Here is a 19,873-nt window from a genome sequence, read left to right as displayed (position 1 = left end):
AGGGTGGGTTAGTAGGAGTTGGATCCTTGGTTGAAATCGGTCTACCATGTTCACGTCCATAGCGAATGAAATTAAGCTAAGTTTGAGTCCATCCAACGAGCAACCCAAGGTTCACCTCGTGGCATGTATCCGGTGTTAGAAATACGTAGAAGAAAAAGACTCATTTATTTTAAATTTGGATTGATTAAATGTTTTACCTGTTGATTAACAGCTGATTGGACATTTTAATTTTTTTATTTGATGATTGATTTAATTGTATAATCATTTAGATTTTTTTTCTTTAAGATATATTATATTAAATTTACCATTTTACTATTCGTAGTTGAAAAATATGCACACAAAAAGGATAACTTTGGCCATAACACCATCTCATATTAGGAAGTGATTACATATTCGGGTTATATTTTTAAAATATTTTATTATTATATTTAAATTAATTATTTTTATATTAGTTAATTTTAAATTTTTTAGGTCTAACATATTAATCGATTTGAGATAAATTTATTATCTTATGTGATCCTATGATAAGATATATCAATTTTAATTATAATTATTGGCCAATCAAAAAAATCAATTATGATAAGATTATGTGATTTTAAGTTATATGTGAAGAAATTATAAGTCTTCTCTTATCTCTCTTTAATCCCTATTCTAATTCCATCGCTTAAATTAGTCTTATAAAGGATAGAAAAAATTAGTCTTATCTCTCCTTAATCCCAGAAAAAAATAAAAAGGCAAACATAGTTCTCTTTGCAAATCAACCTTTCAAATATGAATAGTAGTATAAAAATTTTCTAAATAAAATACATAATCATAATATTGGATCTATTTGATTTTAATCTCTAGCATTAAAATTTTTCACATAATAACATAATAATAATTTTATGCTTACAATTACAATTGATATTAAAATCATATTTTAAAATTAAATATCCTAGATCGTAAGAGCATATCATATCTATTTTATATTTAAATCTGTTTGTTGGCACTTTTAAAAGATACATCGGTTAATAATCTTCTAAATAATGGGGCAGATTGTGTCATCAGAAATGGCATCATCTTACATGTTCGCTAAGGAAAACAAATATAGCATGCAGATAAATTCCATCTGAGAGAAACAAAGTTCCACTAAAGGAACATAAAAAAAATGCCCAAGTGAAAAGAAAACACCAAGACATATGTAGCCAATTTCATTTTGACAATCTATTCAGTAATCTGATCATAGATTAACATATAATATACATTTATATTCTATATATTGAAGCCATATGCATAAGATCAAGAATGATTCTCAGAGTAAATGTCAATGAGTTTGTTCCACTGAGTTCTCAACGGTATAAGTCTAGTACATTACCCAGGATAAATAAGAAAACAGCTGCTAAATGAAAGTTTCATCTCTGCATGACAAGATCCATTGGCCTCTTGCACAACTCATCAGCCATGGACCAGAAAATTCAAATTTATGGATCGGCAATGAATCTCGAGTCTCAATGGTACTGGGTACGATTCAGATACCTAGCATGGGTTTAGATAGCACCTTCAAAGCGGAAGGTACACAAGTGGCAACTCACATATATTCTTCATGTGCAACTCAGCCAGCCAAATTATACCATGATTAAAGCAGGAAAGTCAATTAGCTGCAAGGCCCCAGACTCGGGTTGCAAGACCTCGAACCCAAATTGTGATTGTACGGATACAGCAGGAATCATAACAGAACCAAACATCACTCGGATAAATTTACAGGAGGATCTAAGCTGCCAACAAGGATCGCCAGATCAATATCCTTGTCCTCAAATTTTTTGATGAATGGATGAGACTGAAAGTTCAGCAAGAACACATTAATATTTCAGTAATTAGAGTACTATAGAAAAGAAAACACAAAACCACTAACCAGAAGCTCCAATGATGACAACCGCTGTTTAGGATCCTTCTGTATGCTGCAAACGATCAGGGAACTTCATGATTAAATTGTTTTTGTTCAATTCAAAGGGAAAATTTTAGATGTTAGAACAAATTATGAATTTTGAAATTACAATAGGAAGAGAATTAAGCAAAGTAGACAACTTGAGCATACAATTCAACATAAATATCTGGCAAGTATGTAAAACATATTGTCACCGAAAGCCAGAAGTTAAAAAGAAAGCGAAAAAAACCAAAGGAGTTCTTTTCATAAAGTAAAGATCTTGAACCAGGATGCCTTTGCCTACACAGTAATTGGCCACGGCATTTTGGTCTATTCAATTCAAAGTGGGTTATATTGGGAACTGCACAATCTAAACTATGGAACATTCAGATGTTTTGGTAAATGGTAATTAAGGTAATAACTCCAAAGAGCTTTCAATTTATGGGGAAAAAAATTGACATACGTAATAATTGCATAAAATAATTAGTTGAACTTTTAGTTATACCTAGCTCTATCACTTAAATTGCAGTTTTCATGTCTAAAACTCAAATTAACCACCACATGAGAAATAGATCGGTTCAGGCTTTGATCACGATTATTATAAAAAAGAATGAGCCTCACCAGCCTTGTACAGAATGTCAACAGGATAATTCGGGCTGGACCAAGCCTGGATCACTATTTTTCTAAATTAGATCGGTTGTCTGTAAACTGGTCTGAATAGGTCCATCATTGTCCGTAGTTTCACTTAGTCAATGTGTCTCCAATATCTAACAATTATCAAATATAAAAGTTATGTAGTCTCTCCAATTTTTCAATTTATCTACATGCAATTATTTCCAAAGCCAACCTCAGATTAATAGTGTTTGCCCACAAGCAATGCCCTAAACAACTGAAAATCAGTTAAGAGCAGAAGATATTCTGATCTGAAACTCCACAAAATCATACTCTTGTAATACATCTTAACATAAGACAAATTCAGAACAACACAAGTAATTACATACCATGGCAATGTCTGAAAGGGATCCAACAGACTCTAAATCTTGATGTACATAAAATGGAACTGTTCAAAGAGATTCATGGACTTAAATCTAGTGATATTTATGTGACTAAATGGAACAACACAATGAGTTCTTAGCTATCTACAAAGAGGACTTCCTTTCTGTACCACCAAAATGAGAAAACCGTGGAAATTCTCTTTACTGTAAAATACCCATGTTCTCAAAGAGAGTTGTAAACTTTAAGCTCCAGCAAGCAAAGGCTCGAACGACTTAAAGCCTATAGTCTAGCTATTTGATTGTCTCTACCCTCATCTGTGAAAGACATCAGACTATGGACCATGGTAAAAAAGATGATATTAAAAGGAATATCAACGCTTTTGAGGTGCAGTTACACACCCTAGAGATCAATACAGTTCCAAACAAGAAAAATGATAAAATTGAATGAACAAGTTGACTCAGGTTTGATTAGGACATGTAACAAATAATACTATGGTTCCAAACTCTAGGAGAGTCTACAAGGGGTGGAAAAATGCTAAAAGCTCCCGCCAATGCAGGGTTTAAGGGTTTGGCATAACTCAGTCTTGTTCCTACAGAAAAGAAACTGTTTTCAGAACACAAATCTTGGCAACTGGGATCACAAGGAAGCAACTTTACCCAGAAACCAAGGCCTACCCTCTATACTATGAGAGTTCATATATAAATTCTGAATGACTTATTACACATTATATATCAGACATGACTCCAAGTCACGAAAATGGTGATACCATGGATTATTCCTTTACTTGAAAAGTAATATCTGATCTTCACAAGGTAGTGTTGATTTGTGGAGATTATTTCCTCTTTTGTGAGGAAATTACTTTCCCAATTTCGAAGAAGATATTTTCTTGATTCCAAGGAGATTATCTTCCTGATTCTGTAAATATTAGTTTCCTATTTTTTCAAGAGATTAGTTTCCTGATTTTGTATGATTTAGTTTCTTTATTCGTCAAATTTGTAACCCTATAAATTTTCTGATACTCTCTTAATCAAATGAATCAATAGAGTTTCCTTTCTATATGGTATCAGAGCCTATTTGATACAAGGTCAGAAAGATCTTTTTCTTTGGTCGAAACTATTTGGTATCAGAGCCTACTTGGTCTAAAAGGAAAAGGAAAGTTGAGGCACTTAATTGGACCAATACCAAGCAAAGATGACGTGTATTTTGCTGCTTGGCATGAAGAAGATTTGATGAACATGACATGGCTTTGGAACTCAATACAACCAGAGATCAGCAAAACATGCATGTTTCTATCTACATCAAAGGAGATTTGGGAGACAGTGAAGCGAGCATATTCTAAAGTGAAAGATGTTGTGCAGAACTAGAAGATTAAAATCAAGATTCATTCCACAAAGCAAAGTACTTCATCTGTAATTGAGTACTATAATATTATGAAAGGATTGTGGCTTGAACTTGATTATTATCAAAATGTTAAGATGAAGTGTAGTGAAGAGGATGCTATGTTAATAATGATTGTTGAAAGAGAAAGGAACTTTCAATGTTTAGCTAGACTGAACGCGGAATATGCTCAAGGATTTATTCAAGTACTTGGAAATGACCTACCATCTCTAGATGAAGTCTTCTCAATCATCAGGACCGAGGAAGGAAGGAGGAACATAACGTTAGACGGTCCAGCAAGTGAAAGTTCCGCAATTGCTACAATTAAGAGCCATCTGAACACTCATGGTGGTACAACCTCTAAGATTAATCTTGAAAAAGGTGAGCCATCTAAAATGCCAAGCAACAAAGATGGTCTTTGGTATACTTATTGCAAAAAACCAAGGCATACCAAGGAGACACTTTGGACGTTACACGAAAAACCACAATTCTATGGAAAGAATGGTGGGAATTGAATACAACAACCAGATGGACAATGAGGAGGTCAAGCAAACTACACTCAATATGAGGATACCTTAATCCATGGAAGCTCGGTGTCTGTTAACTCTGAGATTGAGGGACTAAATAAAGAGGAGACTGAAATGATTCAAAGTTTCCTCACTTCACTAAACAAACCCGGTGCCTCTTGTTCTCTGGCTCAATCAGTAAGTATCCTATTTCTTATGCTTTAAATGACACTAAAGACTATTGGAATATATCTTAGGTAATTGATTCAGGAGCCACTGACCATATGACCAAGTCATCTTACCACTTTCTATCCCTTAGCCCATGTCCTGGAAATCAAAAAATTAAAGTTGCTAATGGTAGTTTAGCCACTGTGGCAGGCCAAAGCACAATTACACTAACACCCTCCATTTCCTTAAAGTTTGTAATGCATGTGCCTTATCTTTTAGTAAGCAGTTTGTCAATTCATCAAATTACTAGAGATTTAAAATACAACATAACTTTCTTTCCATCCCATTGTATTTTTCAGGATCAAGTTATGGGGAGGACGATTGGTCATGCTACAGAAAAGGAAGGGCTTGTTAGGAACCCTTCAATTTCTGAGTTTCTAAGTCCTAAACTGATGTAATGTTCTATTGAGTTTTCTAGTTCCAGTAAGAGTCGGTTAGGGGTCTTATTTGAGATTTATTATTTTGATTAGAAGTCCAAGTCTTAATGGATTCAGGAGTGGAACTGTATAAAATATGGATGTATCTGCTTCTTTTCTATATCAAGAAAATAACATTTCAGCCTTTGGCAAACCCTAGGAGGTCGATCCCTTTCTTCCTCTTCTATGATAAAACCCTAGGAATCTTATCATATGATATCAGAGCAGGGATCCTCGACATTCCCGTTGTAACTCCCCACATCTCATCTCCCGTCGTAGCCGCCCTCAACTAGTGCCCACTGCTCTTCCCTGTTCCTCTCCTTCAGCACCAACTCCGCTGCCATCTCTCTCCTCAATCGCGCCTTCGTCGAAGACGACGCTGTCAGCATCTCCTTCCAGCCGCTGATCTACAATCCCCATGCTGATCGTCGATCTCCATCGGCTCGACGTTCCGCCGTAACCCCCGAACACGCCACTGCCGAGCGATAGGTGCGACTTCCCAACACTCTCGCACAGAAGGCTAGGGTTCTCGCAGGGACCCTCGACGCTCCCGCAACCTTCTTCTTCCCCGATAGCCAGCGGACCACCCTCGTCGCCCCCAGGCCAGGATCGCCAGCGCCCGTCACAGCCTTGTGGTCACCAGCGTCCCGTCTCGCCACAGCCACGCGATTGCCTCCCAGCGACCGCGGCGAGCCCTTGGCGACGCCGCTCCCAGTCGTGCCACCATCGCAGCCTCCTAGCCTCTTGGCGTCCAAGGCTTCATCGGCATCCTTGCAGCCACCCTTCACACCCACAACGCTACTACCGACCAACGTCACAACAGCTGCACTGAATAGTGCTGATGCCCTTAACCCGACACCAGAAACAAGAGTTGAGAATTGCAAATCTGCATTCCTATACAATAGCTATCAACAATTCAATGAAAGCCCAACTAGAAGCCTTGGAAGCCAGAATTTAGAATCAATTGCAAGAAACTCTTAACGATTTCAAAAGGACACTATTGAAAAACTTCAGCAAGTTTCAACAAGATAAAAGCTCAAGTCCGGCATTGAATCCATCTGGAGACACAGGAAAAAGGCACCAAGTACATGACACAAGCTACCCAAGCATGAAGTTGGAATTTCCAAGATGGGAAGATGAGGATCCAACCAGTTGGATTTCTAGGGCAGAAAATTTTTTCTGTTTTTACAGAACTCCAGAAGAATCTAAGGTGGAAATAACTTCGATCCAACTAGATGGAGATACAATCCAATGGTATGATTGGTACGAAACCTATCACGGGGTCCCCTCGTGGGAGCAATTCAAGAGAGGACTTCTTGTTTGCTTTGGACCATCTGAATACGAGAATGTTGATGGGCAATTCGCCAAAATTCGTCAAACTTCTATAATGTTAGAATATCATAGCAGATTTAAACGACTGTCAAATCAAGCCAGAGACTAATCCAAACGACATCTGGTGGGTACATTTATCGAAGGACTTAATCCAGATATCCAGTGTGAAATCAAGACTCGCTAACCTCACACTATAACAGTTGCGGTCTCATTTGCATGTTTGCTTGAGGAAAAATTCAGCATGAAGAATCGTCGAAATAGAAGTGACAACATATAGTTGATCAACAAGCCTCCCACCCCATCTATTCCCAATCGAAACCCTAACACTCGAAGACTAACCCGAGAAGAATTCAAGGAAAGATCAGCGAAGGGTTTGTGCTGGCATTGTGATGAAAAGTGGAGAAAGGAGCACCGATGCAAACAAGTGAAGCTTCTGATGATTGAACCGATCGAGGAGGAACCAGAAGCTGATAATGTGGACTCCGACCATAAAGTTATGGATATTGATGATGATGTTATACCTATCGCATACAGTGCATGCATTGACCGATTACTCTAACCTGCAAACTATGAAAGTTAGAGGAACTTTGAAACATCATCCTGTTACTATTTTGATTGATACTGATAGCACTAACAATTTTATAGACAGTAAGCTTGCTGCTTGATTGGCCTACCACATTGAAGGTTGTAACAAATTTAAAAGTAAAGGTCGTTGATGGACGGAATCTAACTTGTAATAGCAAATGTTCGAAGATAAAACTGATTATGCAGGGCCAAGAATTACTTGTGGATTTTTTTTTGCTATCCTTGGAAAATTTCAAAGTGGTGTTTGGAATTGAATGGCTATCAACCCTAGGTGGTGTTTCCTTGAATTTTTCTAAACTAATCATGAAGTTTTTTATTAACGGAAAGCAAGTGATCCTAAAGGGAAGACGTAGAAGTAAGGTCACAACTGTCACTATCCATTGGATGGAGAGGGTTCTTCGGAAGGCTGCAATGACTACTACACCAGAAGGTTGGCCCATTGCTTACACTATCACGAAGTGGAGACCCTACTTAATTGATCAACGGGTTATGATGCGCCGCAGATATCCTGTGACTGAAGTATTGGTGTAATGGGCCAACTTCCTAATTGAAGATGCTACTTAGGAGTCCTACAATGCCCTGAAAGAGAAGTTCCCAGAGCTCGATGCTGCACAACCTTGAGGATAAGGCTACTTTGAACGGGTGAGGAATGTTAGGAACCCTTAAATTTTTTTATTTTTTGAGTCCTAAACTGATGTAATAATCTCTTGATTTTTCTAGTTCTAGTAGGAGTCGACTATGGGTCTTATTTGAGATTTATTATTTTGATTAAGAGTCCAAGTCTTAATAGACTCAAGAGTGGAACTCTATAAATAGGAATGCATCTACTACTTTTCTTCATCAAGAAAATAACATTTCAGCCTTTGGTAAACCCTAGGAGGTCGATCCCCTCGAAGTGATCTTATTCCTTTCTTCCTCTTCTTCTTCTATTATAAAACCCTAGGGGTCTTATCAGGGCTCTACTATCTTAAATCATGCAATAGTAATAACAACAACTATTTGCCATCATCCTATCTTTCAAAAAAAATTCATTTAATAAGTTCAATTTGGCTTCAACATATGCGTCTTGGACATCTATCTTTTTTCTTATTGATAAACATTTTTCTTTCGTTATTTCAAAGCTTGAATCTTGATGAATTTTATTGCAATGTTTGTCAATTGGCTAAACATAACAAGAAATGATCCCATCCATTTTCATTTATTTATACTGATGTTTGGGTCCCTTACGGATTCCAAATATTACTGGAGCTCATTGGTTTGTTTCTTGTATTGATGATTATTCTTGAGTGACATGCCTTTATCTCTTAAAAAATAAATCTAATATTGGTTCCATCTTCATTACATTTCATAAAATGTTTTATGAACGAGCGAATATTTTAACCATGCTTTGTCCTCTTATCTAAGAAAACAATCCATCAATCATCATGTATAGATACTTCACAATAAAATGGTGTTGCTGAAAGAAAGAATCATCATCTTCTTGAGGTAACACATGCATTATTGTTTCAAAAAAGGATGCCTAAGATGTATTCGGGAGAAGCGGTTTTAACTGCTACTCTGTGATTTCAAAAAGTGCTTGGGCGCTCGCTTAGGCGCTCAGGCGAGGCAAGGCGAGGCCCGAGCACCTCGTTTACTATCCAAGCGACGCGCTTCAAAGAGGCGCCACCTGGGCGCTCGCCCAAGCCCAGACGTCAGGTGCTTCGGGAGAGCGCCCGGGTTAAATCAGACGATCGAACCAGCATGTTAGGTTTGGTTCAGTCACATTTGGGTTAGTTGGTTCAATCAAACCAACTAAAACACCGATATCAACCTCTCTCTGCTGTCCCTCGTGACTTCCCCAACCCTAACCCGACTCCTGCCGCCGACATTTTCTTTCTGTTGCCGCTGCCTCTCTCCGCTACCGCTACTGCTGTCGCTACTCTCCGCTGTTGCTGCTCTCCGCTTTGCCTCTCTCCGTTGTCGCTGTCGCTACCACTGTCACCACTTGCTGTTGCCACTGTTGTTGCTCACCGATGCCGCTGCTCTCAATCAGCAGACACCACTGTTGACCTTTCTGATCTTGATCTTCCTACATCAGACACTACTGATCATTCCATAGTTCCAACAACTATATCAAAATCTAATACCATGAATGAGAATGAGATAAATGATGTTATCAATGCATTAGCACTGCAGGTTTATTCAAGAAGAGGGTCTAATCCTAAACCCAAGCGTGACCAAGGATTCAAGCCTATAACAGGTACTAAATCTAGTTCTAGTCCTGCTTCTCTATCTTTATCCACTGCAGAGCCCATAGAACCCAAACAAAATAAACAGTCATCGGAGTTTAAAGACCTAAATCTACCTATTGCCATAAGGAAGGGAACAAGAAAATGCACCCAACATCCTATCTCCAATTATATCTTATTTGATAAATTGTCTCCAGCACATAGAGTTTCCTTACACATCTATGCCCACTTGAAATTCCAGAAGCGACTCAAGAGGCATTTAGAGATGAAAATTAGAGAAAAGCTATGATGGAAGATGACTGCATTGAAAAAAATAAAACATGGGAAATCATTGAACTTCCTAAAGGAAAGAAACCGGTTGGATATAAGTGGATATTCACTGTAAGATATAAAGTTGATGGTACTTTGGAAAGGTATGAGGCTAGTCTTGTTACCAAAGGCTATACCCAAACATACCGGATAGATAATTAAAAAACCTTTGCTCCAGTTGCAAAAATGAATGTCATATGTATATTACTATCTTTAGCAGCTAATCTTGATTGGCCTATGCAGCATTTTGATGTTAAAAATGCTTTCTTACATGGTGATCTCGAGGAACAAGTCTATATGGATACACCTCCAGGATTTTATGAAGGATTTATAAATAATAGTGTCTGCAATAGGAGATTTCAATGACTTATTGGGAAGCACATCTATTTATCTCATATAAGACCTGATATTACCTATGTAGTTTGTATAATAAGTCAATTCATGCATTCTCCTAAAGAGGTTCATTTGGAGGTTGTTCATAAAATTCTTGTAGTCCACTCCAGGAAAAGGCATCTTATTTAAAAGAAATGGGAAGTCGAGTGTAGAAGCCTTCATCAATGCAGCTTGGGCTGGAGCAGTAGTTGATCAAAGTTCAACATCTGGCTATCTTACCATCTTAGGAGGAAACTTGGTGACATGGAGATGCAAGAAGCAGCCAGTAGTTGCTCAATCTAGTGCAGAGGCAGAATTCAGATCCATGGCACATGGTATTTGTGAGTTATTGAGTTCAAAATAATCCTTGATGGTTTCGAAGTAAGATGGGAAGGAAATATGAAATTATATTGTGATAATAAGTCAACTATCAGCATTGCATATAATCCAATTCAACATGAATGAACAAAACATATTGAAGTGGATCAACATTTTATTAAAGAAAAGTTAGATAACAGATTGATCTATATTTCCTATGTATCCACAAATAGACAACTTGCTGATATCCTGACTAAAGGCCTTCTAAGTTGTTCATTTCAAGATATTACTAGCAACCTGAGAATGAAAATTATTGACTCGCCAGCTTGAGGGGGAGTGTTCATTTGTGAAGATTTTGATTTGTGGAGAATATTTCCTCTTTTGTGAGGAAATTACTTTCCCAATTTTGAAGAAGATATTTCTTGATTCCAAGGAGATTATCTTATTCTGTAAATATTAGTTTCCAATTTTTTCAGGAGATTAGTTTCCTGATTTTGCAAGATTAAGTTTCTTTATTTGTCAAATTTGTAACCCTACAAATTCTTTAATACTCTCTTAATCAAATGAATCCATAGAGTATTCCTTTCTACATATAGGCTAAAAAGAATGATAAGTATGCTGAAGAAATCAGCCTATAATTCAAGATGATGATCGCTATTCAACAATTTGCTGAAGTTCATGGTCCAACAGTCGGGAGAAACAGTATGGACCAAAATAATACTATTATCATGAGCGACATCAGTTGGAGCTGAAACGATCAAAGATCATGGAGAGATGGTAAATGGACAACCAGATGAGCAACTGAAACCAACAGTAGATCATTATATGAGCAATATGCTTGATCACCACCCTTAGCTTGTAATGTTGTTTAAAGAAAGGTAACATTTCCTTGGATCTCTTGAAGCCTATAAAAAAAAAAATATCACAGGAACATCGATCGTTGTCAATGCCAAAAGAAAGCAAATTGATCAAAGATCAGATTGATTTTTGTCTATTTATCACCTCATAATATGCATAAGAACAGAATTCAAAAGATAAGGTATATTAGAAATTTAGTTAATTTTTCAGTAGGCAGACAGCAGATAAATTAACCTGCCTGGTGCATGTAAAATGAACTTGTTTGAGACTCACTACTTAAAACCATTACCTATGTGGTTTCAGAGTGCTTTAATCATGAACAACGATATAACAGGGTTATTTTCATTTTCATCTTATTATGCAGAATAACTGACAACAATAAGACATTCAGAAACAAATAAGAAAGAATATTCAAATAAGAGCTATCAGCATTTGTAAAAGGAAAGTCAATGGTTAAAGTTAAACAAACAGAGACGAACAAAGCCAACGAAAATAAGAAAGTGAAGCACAAAGGCATTAAGTTTCATATGACAACAACATATCTAGGAAGAGAAAATGACTTTTTCATAAGAAGAATAAATGTATCCTGTGCTACCTTACACATAAAAAGAGAGAGCACACACACCTATTTGACTAAGATATATTACAGAAAATACCAAAAAATTCCACAAGAGTGTTTAGGGCACACCTAGCTGATATGAATGAACAGAACTCTGGGGAGAATTGATCTGGTGGAGCAAAAGGTGGTGGTTGATCCACAATAGCCTCTAGAAGTTCATAAAAGCTCAAACTTTCTTCCTGTTCTGTTGATGTATAAGGAAAATGGCCAATTGCACACTCGAGTATTACCAAGCCCAAACTCCAAATATCACTTTTATAGTCATATGAACTTCCACTGATTCGTTCAGGCTAGGAATGCAAACAAATTATCAATTTACTTGGTGCCTCAAGGTTCAGAATGTATCAAACACATCTAGAAAGATTCTAGAAAAGTAAAATAGCCAAATGCATGGTGATCACATATATAAGGATAGAAGTTCAACATACCGCCATATAATTATAGGTGCCAACAAACGTATCTCGCTGGCCCATGGAGCTGGCAAGCACCGCACTTACTCCAAAATCAGTTATCTTTACTTCGCCTTTGTGATTTACCAACAAGTTTGATGGCTTTATATCTCTATGAATTACATGCCTTTCATGGTGTAGATATACTAAACCCTTCAGAACCTAAACATGCATAAAAACAATGTCATTGATGAATGTCCAACAAGGCCTTACCTACATTTGATAATCCAAATTGATGATCTAGTAGTTATTCATGCCTGCATGCAGACAACTGCTAGATATGGCTCAAGAATTGTTTTGACTTGCTTTATAATATCTGCAAGTGATCCACGATCCATGTACTCAAGCACCAGAGAAATAACACCATTGTGGTAGAAAGAATGGTAACAAACAACAACGTGTGAGCACTGTGAGGCTTTATTTATTTTAAGTTCTTGCACAATTTGTTTACGAACTGTCTCCTGAATACACATCTGAATTCCCTGTAAAAAAAACAATTGTTGTCCTTCTCTCAGCTTCTACAGATGTCAACTCAACAAGGAAAAAATATACAAAGCCTTAGTTAGATACTGAATTTCTGTGCAAGAAGAATTGAGGCAAATAGCAGATAGCAAATTCCATGATCCTAATAGTGGTAAACGGATATCTCTAACTAAAAGTAAAAGATTATCTGTATAAGAGAGATGTAACATATAAGGCTGTTGCTAAAGTATTTGGCTATGAATTTTGACAGAAAGGATAGAACAAAAACAGCAAGTTGCAATGGAACATAAACTAAGCAGATGCAAATGGTGTCTGTGTTAAATTAACATAAAATTGTATGTTATTGCTCCTCAGTACATAAAAATAAGTTCCAGAATACATAATATCAAAGTCATCAAGATTTTTGGACAAAATAAAAGATGATTGTAACTTGTAAGGGGAAAAGACAATAGAAAGAAGAGCAACTGAACCAAATCTTAACATCCCCTTTATCACCACTAATCTTTGCCACTTTATGTTGTCAAGTGAAACAAAATTCAAAAACATAAAATAACAAGTCACAATGCCTCAACCAAGGTTCGCCATACCGATGCGTACCGCCCGGTACGGGCGGTACGTACCGGTCCGAGAGGCGACCGGTACGCGGACCGCCCTCTACCGGGCGGTACACCAAAAAAAGCCTGTATCGGGCGGTAACGGTCGAAATTTCGACCGTTACCGCCCGGTACCATTCGGTAACGGTCGATTTCGACCGTTACCGCCCGATACCACTCGGTAACGGTCGATTTAGAAATCGACCGTTACCACACTGTAGCAGTGCTACAGTGCTCCAACGGTCAATTTGACCGTTGGAGCCATTTCTCCTCCTATTTAAACTAATCTTCTCTCCCCTATTTCATTATACACTCTTAAACTCTCTTTCAAACATTTCTTTTCTCTCATAAACTCTATAAAACAATGATTTGTGAATTCAATCAAGGTAAATTTGGGAAGATTAAGAGGAAGAACTTTCTAATCAAGAGGTATGAGTCAAACTGCTCGAGGAACTACCGATACCCAACAGTCACACTCGTCCGCCCAACGTGCAAAGGCAAAGGGGAAGGCAATAGCATCAGTTGCATCATTGGAAAGAATCGAGTCGGGCGACGAGACACTTTCACAATCACATTCTCTTTCTCGTTCGGTCCAGAGACATGACAACAACACGGACAGCAGTGCCTCAACAGATGATGGCGGTGATACCGGGCAGTCGTTGGTCTCATCTGCACAACTTGAGGGTGGTGAATGGACTGAGGAGCAATATTTTACATATGCCACTCAAGATTCAGATCATGGAACTCGACAAGGTACTGGTTAAGTTTATGCGCGGAAGGGAAAGAAGAAGGGGAAGGGGAAGGCAGTGGATGAATATGAACAAATACGACAGAGCATACATGATATAGACACAGAAAGAGACTCATCGTATTCACAGCCATCGTATTATGAAGAATCATATGGGCAACAACAGTATGGTGATAGTTGGTCATCCTTCTCTGAGCAACAGCATGATACAGAACAACACCAATATATGCCTCAAGAGCTGCCTCGGACAAATATAATTTATGACGATCGATCTACGATCAGTACCACATTGATGCATCAATGGCATACGGTGTATCAATACGCTATGTCATGGGATCAATTTCATGATTGGGTCCAACAAACGTATCATATTGATATGTATCGGATCGAGGACCCCGATCCACCACCCGTGGAGGCCCGTCGTTCGTTTTGGTGGTAGAATTAACAATCAGGTATATCTAGATATATGATTATTTAATTTATTTGAATTTTAGAGTTTATATTGTAACAAAATAGTCTAACAATTCAACTGATTTTTCTATAGATATTTCAATCTATAACGAGCTGAAATACGAACCTCGAACAAGACTACCTCAAAGCCCGAAAAAGATATGTGATGCTATTTTTACCAAATTTACATTGATTTTGCTAAACTTATACTATTACTATATTTATTTGTAACTTGAAAACTCTATCCTAACTTTTTTTTTAATTTTCAGGTATTTTCGGAGGGATAAATCGGTGAAATCAGGTGTACCGAGCGGTACACCTCGGTATACCGCTCGGTACGCCGTACCGTACCGTACCGAGCCAGCGTCGAAACGCCGGTACGGTACGGTTCGGCGAACCTTGGCCTCAACTATTTGGGAATGTCTCATAGAAAATTTTCATCATTGAGCTTTGTTTAAGGCAATATCACTAGTAATTTTTTTTTTTTTTAAGTGAAATCTCCTTTTACTATTTCAAATCATACCATTAATCTAAATAGCCTTCATCTTGTTTGATTGAATCCTCTATAATTCTCCATTGATTATGTTCATATCGTATTAAATATTCTTCCTTACTTTATCCTTTGTGAAAACCACATTTATTGTTAAATGTAAAAAAATTTATTCCGATTTTAATAACCCCAAATATTGACCTAAGTATCCTCATCTTAGCAAAGCTGACTTTATGTACATGTTCTTTTTTCTATTTGCCCAGCATTCCAGACCATAGAGCATGCTAGCCTTACACAGTTCTACAAAAACATCTTTCGATCTTGTAGGCAACAATGATCACACATTTCTCATGATGCCCCTCTTCAGTTTATGAATGATGTCTTTCTATCCTACTGAATAAAAGTAACTATTCTTCACTTGTCATCTTAACTATTCTTCTCCTAGCATGAAGTCACAATTCAGATCTTAGTTCTACTTACTCTAAAAGTCCTTAGTTTCAAAAATGTCTCCATAACTCAAGCTTATAATGTATCCCTACTGAACTCCCAACAATCAGTATAACTGACTAGTAAATTCATTGGTCGTCAAAATGAAAAGAAATGGACCCTTAGCATGAATCTACAGTTGTAGGAAACCCATTAGAGGCTCCGACAATTCTTGCACAAGTGACACCTCAATCACACTCGTATCACATATCAATATAACTTTCAAAAAGAATATGTAGAAAATAGAAATTTCATCTAAGCCTTCTTAAATAAACATATCAAACATAACCTTGCTTCACTTATATCAACAAAAGAATTCTCATTTAATTGGTTGATTGGGTCGTTTGAGCAATTGGGATGATCAATTTGACATAGAACAAGAATCTCCATTTCCACCCTTTATAGGCTATTTTCCATTTTTAATAGAATTTTAGAGAGTTAAGTTGTGCCTACATGAGCTTAAACTGCAACTATAACAATTCTGGTTTTCCAAATACCAAATTGCCTTTTTAAGCATTACCAATTCATCATGTCTCATAAATTAGTTTTATTTAGAAACTATCTAGAATCTTAGAAGAACTGATATTGAGTTAAAATTTTGCATATCTTTCATAAAGCCAGATTGATTTAAGTTTTTCTTTATGACTAATGTTATTGATGGGAAAAAGTTGGACGATGATGATGCAGATCTATTAAAAATAAACTACCACTACCAACTACGTACCTTTAGGGCATAAAATGTTCCATGCCACTTGTGCCGCACAAGTTGAACAATACCTCCACTTCCCTTTCCAATAACTTTAATGACCTCAAGGTCTTCCCTCGAGAACTCCAGGTCTTCAGAATCTGGTGGCTGCACATTGTCATGTACAACTTACTCAAAACAAAAATAAAAAATTCATACAAGTACAGAAAGTGGATGAGTATGAAACAGATAACTATTGTTGTAATATAACATTAACAAAACTCTACAGTAAAATAAACAGATAATATTTGACTGTTTATAGAGAACCACAGTATGCTTCTTTGCTGCTTTCCTATATATGGTGCCTGTAGACACCAACTATTTTTGGTTCAAAGTTAGCAACAGTTCAAAAGTAGCATATACAATAACCACATAAGACTATTATAATCTTAACTTCTATCTTGTGCTTATTCTTTGATAAATTCCCGAAGTGATTTATGCAGCCAAATTACATATTACCCTGTACTTGGACCCTGCTAGTATCGTGGTTTTTATACTTAAAAAATTTATATTGGGATCTCTATAGTTCTAACAAATGATATGGCCCATCGGCATTATTGGATACGGCTGAAATAAATTCAGACCCGCCCACTTCTCCAAAATTTATATTGGGATCTCTATAGTTCTTACACTTCAGGGTTCTAAAAGTGAAATAAATAACCTCATTTGCACTAATATCGTCTGTTGCATTGATAGAAAACATAACACGTGATATCACATGCTAGATCAATACGAAAGTGATGGACAAAAAAGATAATTTCAACATCCCTTCCGTTTCCAGCACGTTAGATGTTGAAATTATATTTTTGTCGATAAAATCACGAAAAGGATATTGAAATTATTTTTTTGTCCATCACTTTCGCACTGATTTAGCATGTGGTGTCATGTGTTGTATTTTCCATCAATGCAGCTGACGGCGTTAGGACAAATGGGATTATTCATTTTATTTTCAAAACTATAAGGATCCCAATATAATTTTTTTAAGTACAAGGACCGCTATGCTAATAAGGTCCGAGTACAACGGTCGTCTATAATTAGCCTGATTTATGCCCTATCTGATCTTATTAATAGTCCAAGAAATTTCTAAAGACAGCATTCTTCCTGTTTCCTAGTTTTAAAAAAAAAATTAAGTAATAACTAAAACCACACTTTTTTTTCTCTTGGAATCTTTTATGAATTCATACAGAAACCATATTTCTTCTCCAGAAGAGATGCATCCAGATGTATCTTGCACAAGCTCAACTTGTATAAGCAACGAAAACAACCTAGAATTCAAGCTTACCCGACTAGATTGAGTTTCTTCGGAGATCAACCGGAGCCCTCTCTGATTCAGCCGCAGATCGCCATCTGTGAAGGTGCCACTCGCGGTCCTGCAATTCCCCAAAACCCCCACTTCTCTCACATTCAACCAACAAACACAATATAGAAATGGCGGAACCTCACAATTAAAACAATCAGCAAATCCCCACAAAAAAAAAAGAAGAAGAAGAAGAAGAAGAAGAATCCTAGCAGTCGAATCACGAATCACCACCGAGAAACCACTCAAAAATAGTGAGAAACACCACGTCATAATCTCCAACAATTGAAACAATAGAAATAGCAGAACAAAGATCTTACAGGAACTTGTCGACCGGGGCTTCCTGCACCGTAACGTCGAGCTTGAGCTGCCTCAATTGCTTCTTGCCCTTCATGATCTAGGGTTCTCGACTCCGAAGCTACTAGGGTTTCTTGGGGTCTGATCTCTCAAGCCACCACAAAACGGGAGGAGGGAGGCGGGCGGAGCGAATGGATGAGAAAAGTGATCGAAGAGGCAACCTATAAAAATCGCTGCGAAGAAAAGGCGAAAAGTAGCAGCGGAAGCAGCAGCGACTTCCCTATTTTGTTTCGTCGATTTAATATTTGTTTGGGGATTGCTAAAGGCGACCGCGGCTGACTGACCAGATAATTATTAAAATGCATTCAAAACCACGGAAACCGCCAACAAAACGGTAAAATAATTACTAATAACAATAATTAGCAATCCTTTTCGCGAGAGTTCTACTGCACGTTGCGAGTGGTGCCACGACCGCGGAAGAAGAGAGAGAGAGAAACGATCCAAGGAGACTTTTCCTGGAGTGAGATTGGATCATATGTGGCCCCGCAAAGGGTCAGTCGTCCTCGGCCATTCATAAGACGGTGACGGGAAACGGGTAAAAACAGCGACAAATGATATGCCGATGGGCCGAACAACCCAACACAGGGAAGTCGCTGATCTGCCCCTGGCCCCGCGACCGACGGCAACGTTTCCTCTTCTTCGTTGATCTGCCCCGGCGATTGCCCTTCCTCTTTGTTGCTGCCCGGCAAGAGCGATTCCTTTTCCTCGCTGATCTACCCGGTGGCTCCTCTCCCTATTCGCTCGGACGACAAGTCGCACGATCGCTCTCCTCTCCCTGTCGCAGAACGTCAGCACAGATCTGCAATATTCTTCCTTCCAGATCTGTGCATCATCGCTACCATCACCGATCTGCAAGTTCTCCCCAGCGACTCATCACTGCCACTCCCCTCACTGCCATCGTGACAAGAAAAGCTTTCTTCATATCTGTGAGTTCCAGATCTGTGCATCACCGAATCTTCTTCCTGCCAAGATCAACAGTGCCTCCCTCACCGCTTTCCTGTTGCCTTACAACCGCTCCTAGCCCTCCGGCACCCTCCTCTTCTTCCAACGGCGGTGCTAAACTTGCCGCCGACGTCTTCCAGCGAAACCCAGGATCAACTCCGGAATTCCTGACGGCCCATCGGCATACCGTACGTTGACTTCAGTGGACTGGGCCGGGGCCGGTAAATGCACGTGTGAGGGTGGGATGAGTCAGCAAGGGCAGGTGGCCATCTAGGAAATGGGTATTTTGTTGAAAACTTCGACACTGCCCTTCTTATGAGTAATAGATTAGTCCTAATAGTTATGTGTATTACTAAGTTGTGTTATTTTCGTCAATTGGAACCTAAGTCAATCTTTCATTGGTTCTTTTATTGTTCCTTCGCGTGTTTCACAGTAGAGCAGAAACTTGGTATGCATTTTATATATTTTTCTACTTAACATGAGGGCGAATAGATTAACGAGGGCATCTAGACGGGGAAGATTCTGATTTGCTTTTTGAAACTATCATTATCACTGCTCTATAATGGTCGTGGAGGATTAGAAATGAACTTATTCGTAAGTATAAATTTACTCCCATGAATGATATATTTTATGAATAGTTGTATTGGTCTTGACTTATGGCATGATCAATCCCTTAGATGATACTGAGCATGGGCAAATCCAAAGGCCAGTGTCTTGGAATAGGGCTCAATTGGGATAAATAAAACATAATTATGATAGTCTTGTTATGGATAATGATAATATAAG

General features: G+C 37.9%; 1 protein-coding gene across 1 annotated transcript; it reads right to left on the bottom strand.

The window, feature by feature from the left end:
- Positions 1–1,297: 1,297 nt before the first annotated feature.
- LOC103996546 (mitogen-activated protein kinase kinase 1) lies at positions 1,298–19,258 on the bottom strand. Its single transcript, XM_065123876.1, has 8 exons — positions 18,109–19,258; positions 17,774–17,861; positions 16,471–16,599; positions 12,754–12,978; positions 12,476–12,658; positions 12,117–12,337; positions 1,892–1,937; positions 1,298–1,816 (listed from the first exon to the last, which is right to left on the bottom strand). The coding sequence occupies exons 1-8, from the start codon at positions 18,180–18,182 to the stop codon at positions 1,724–1,726; spliced, it is 1,059 nt and encodes a 352-aa protein (XP_064979948.1). The 5' UTR covers positions 18,183–19,258; the 3' UTR covers positions 1,298–1,723.
- Between the last annotated feature and the right edge of the window lie 615 nt (positions 19,259–19,873).

This window comes from Musa acuminata, chromosome BXJ2-9 (assembly GCF_036884655.1).
Source record: "Musa acuminata AAA Group cultivar baxijiao chromosome BXJ2-9, Cavendish_Baxijiao_AAA, whole genome shotgun sequence".
Lineage (NCBI taxonomy): Eukaryota > Viridiplantae > Streptophyta > Magnoliopsida > Zingiberales > Musaceae > Musa > Musa acuminata.
Note: the sequence above shows the minus strand (reverse complement) of the source record. Positions and strands in the feature narration are given on the sequence as shown.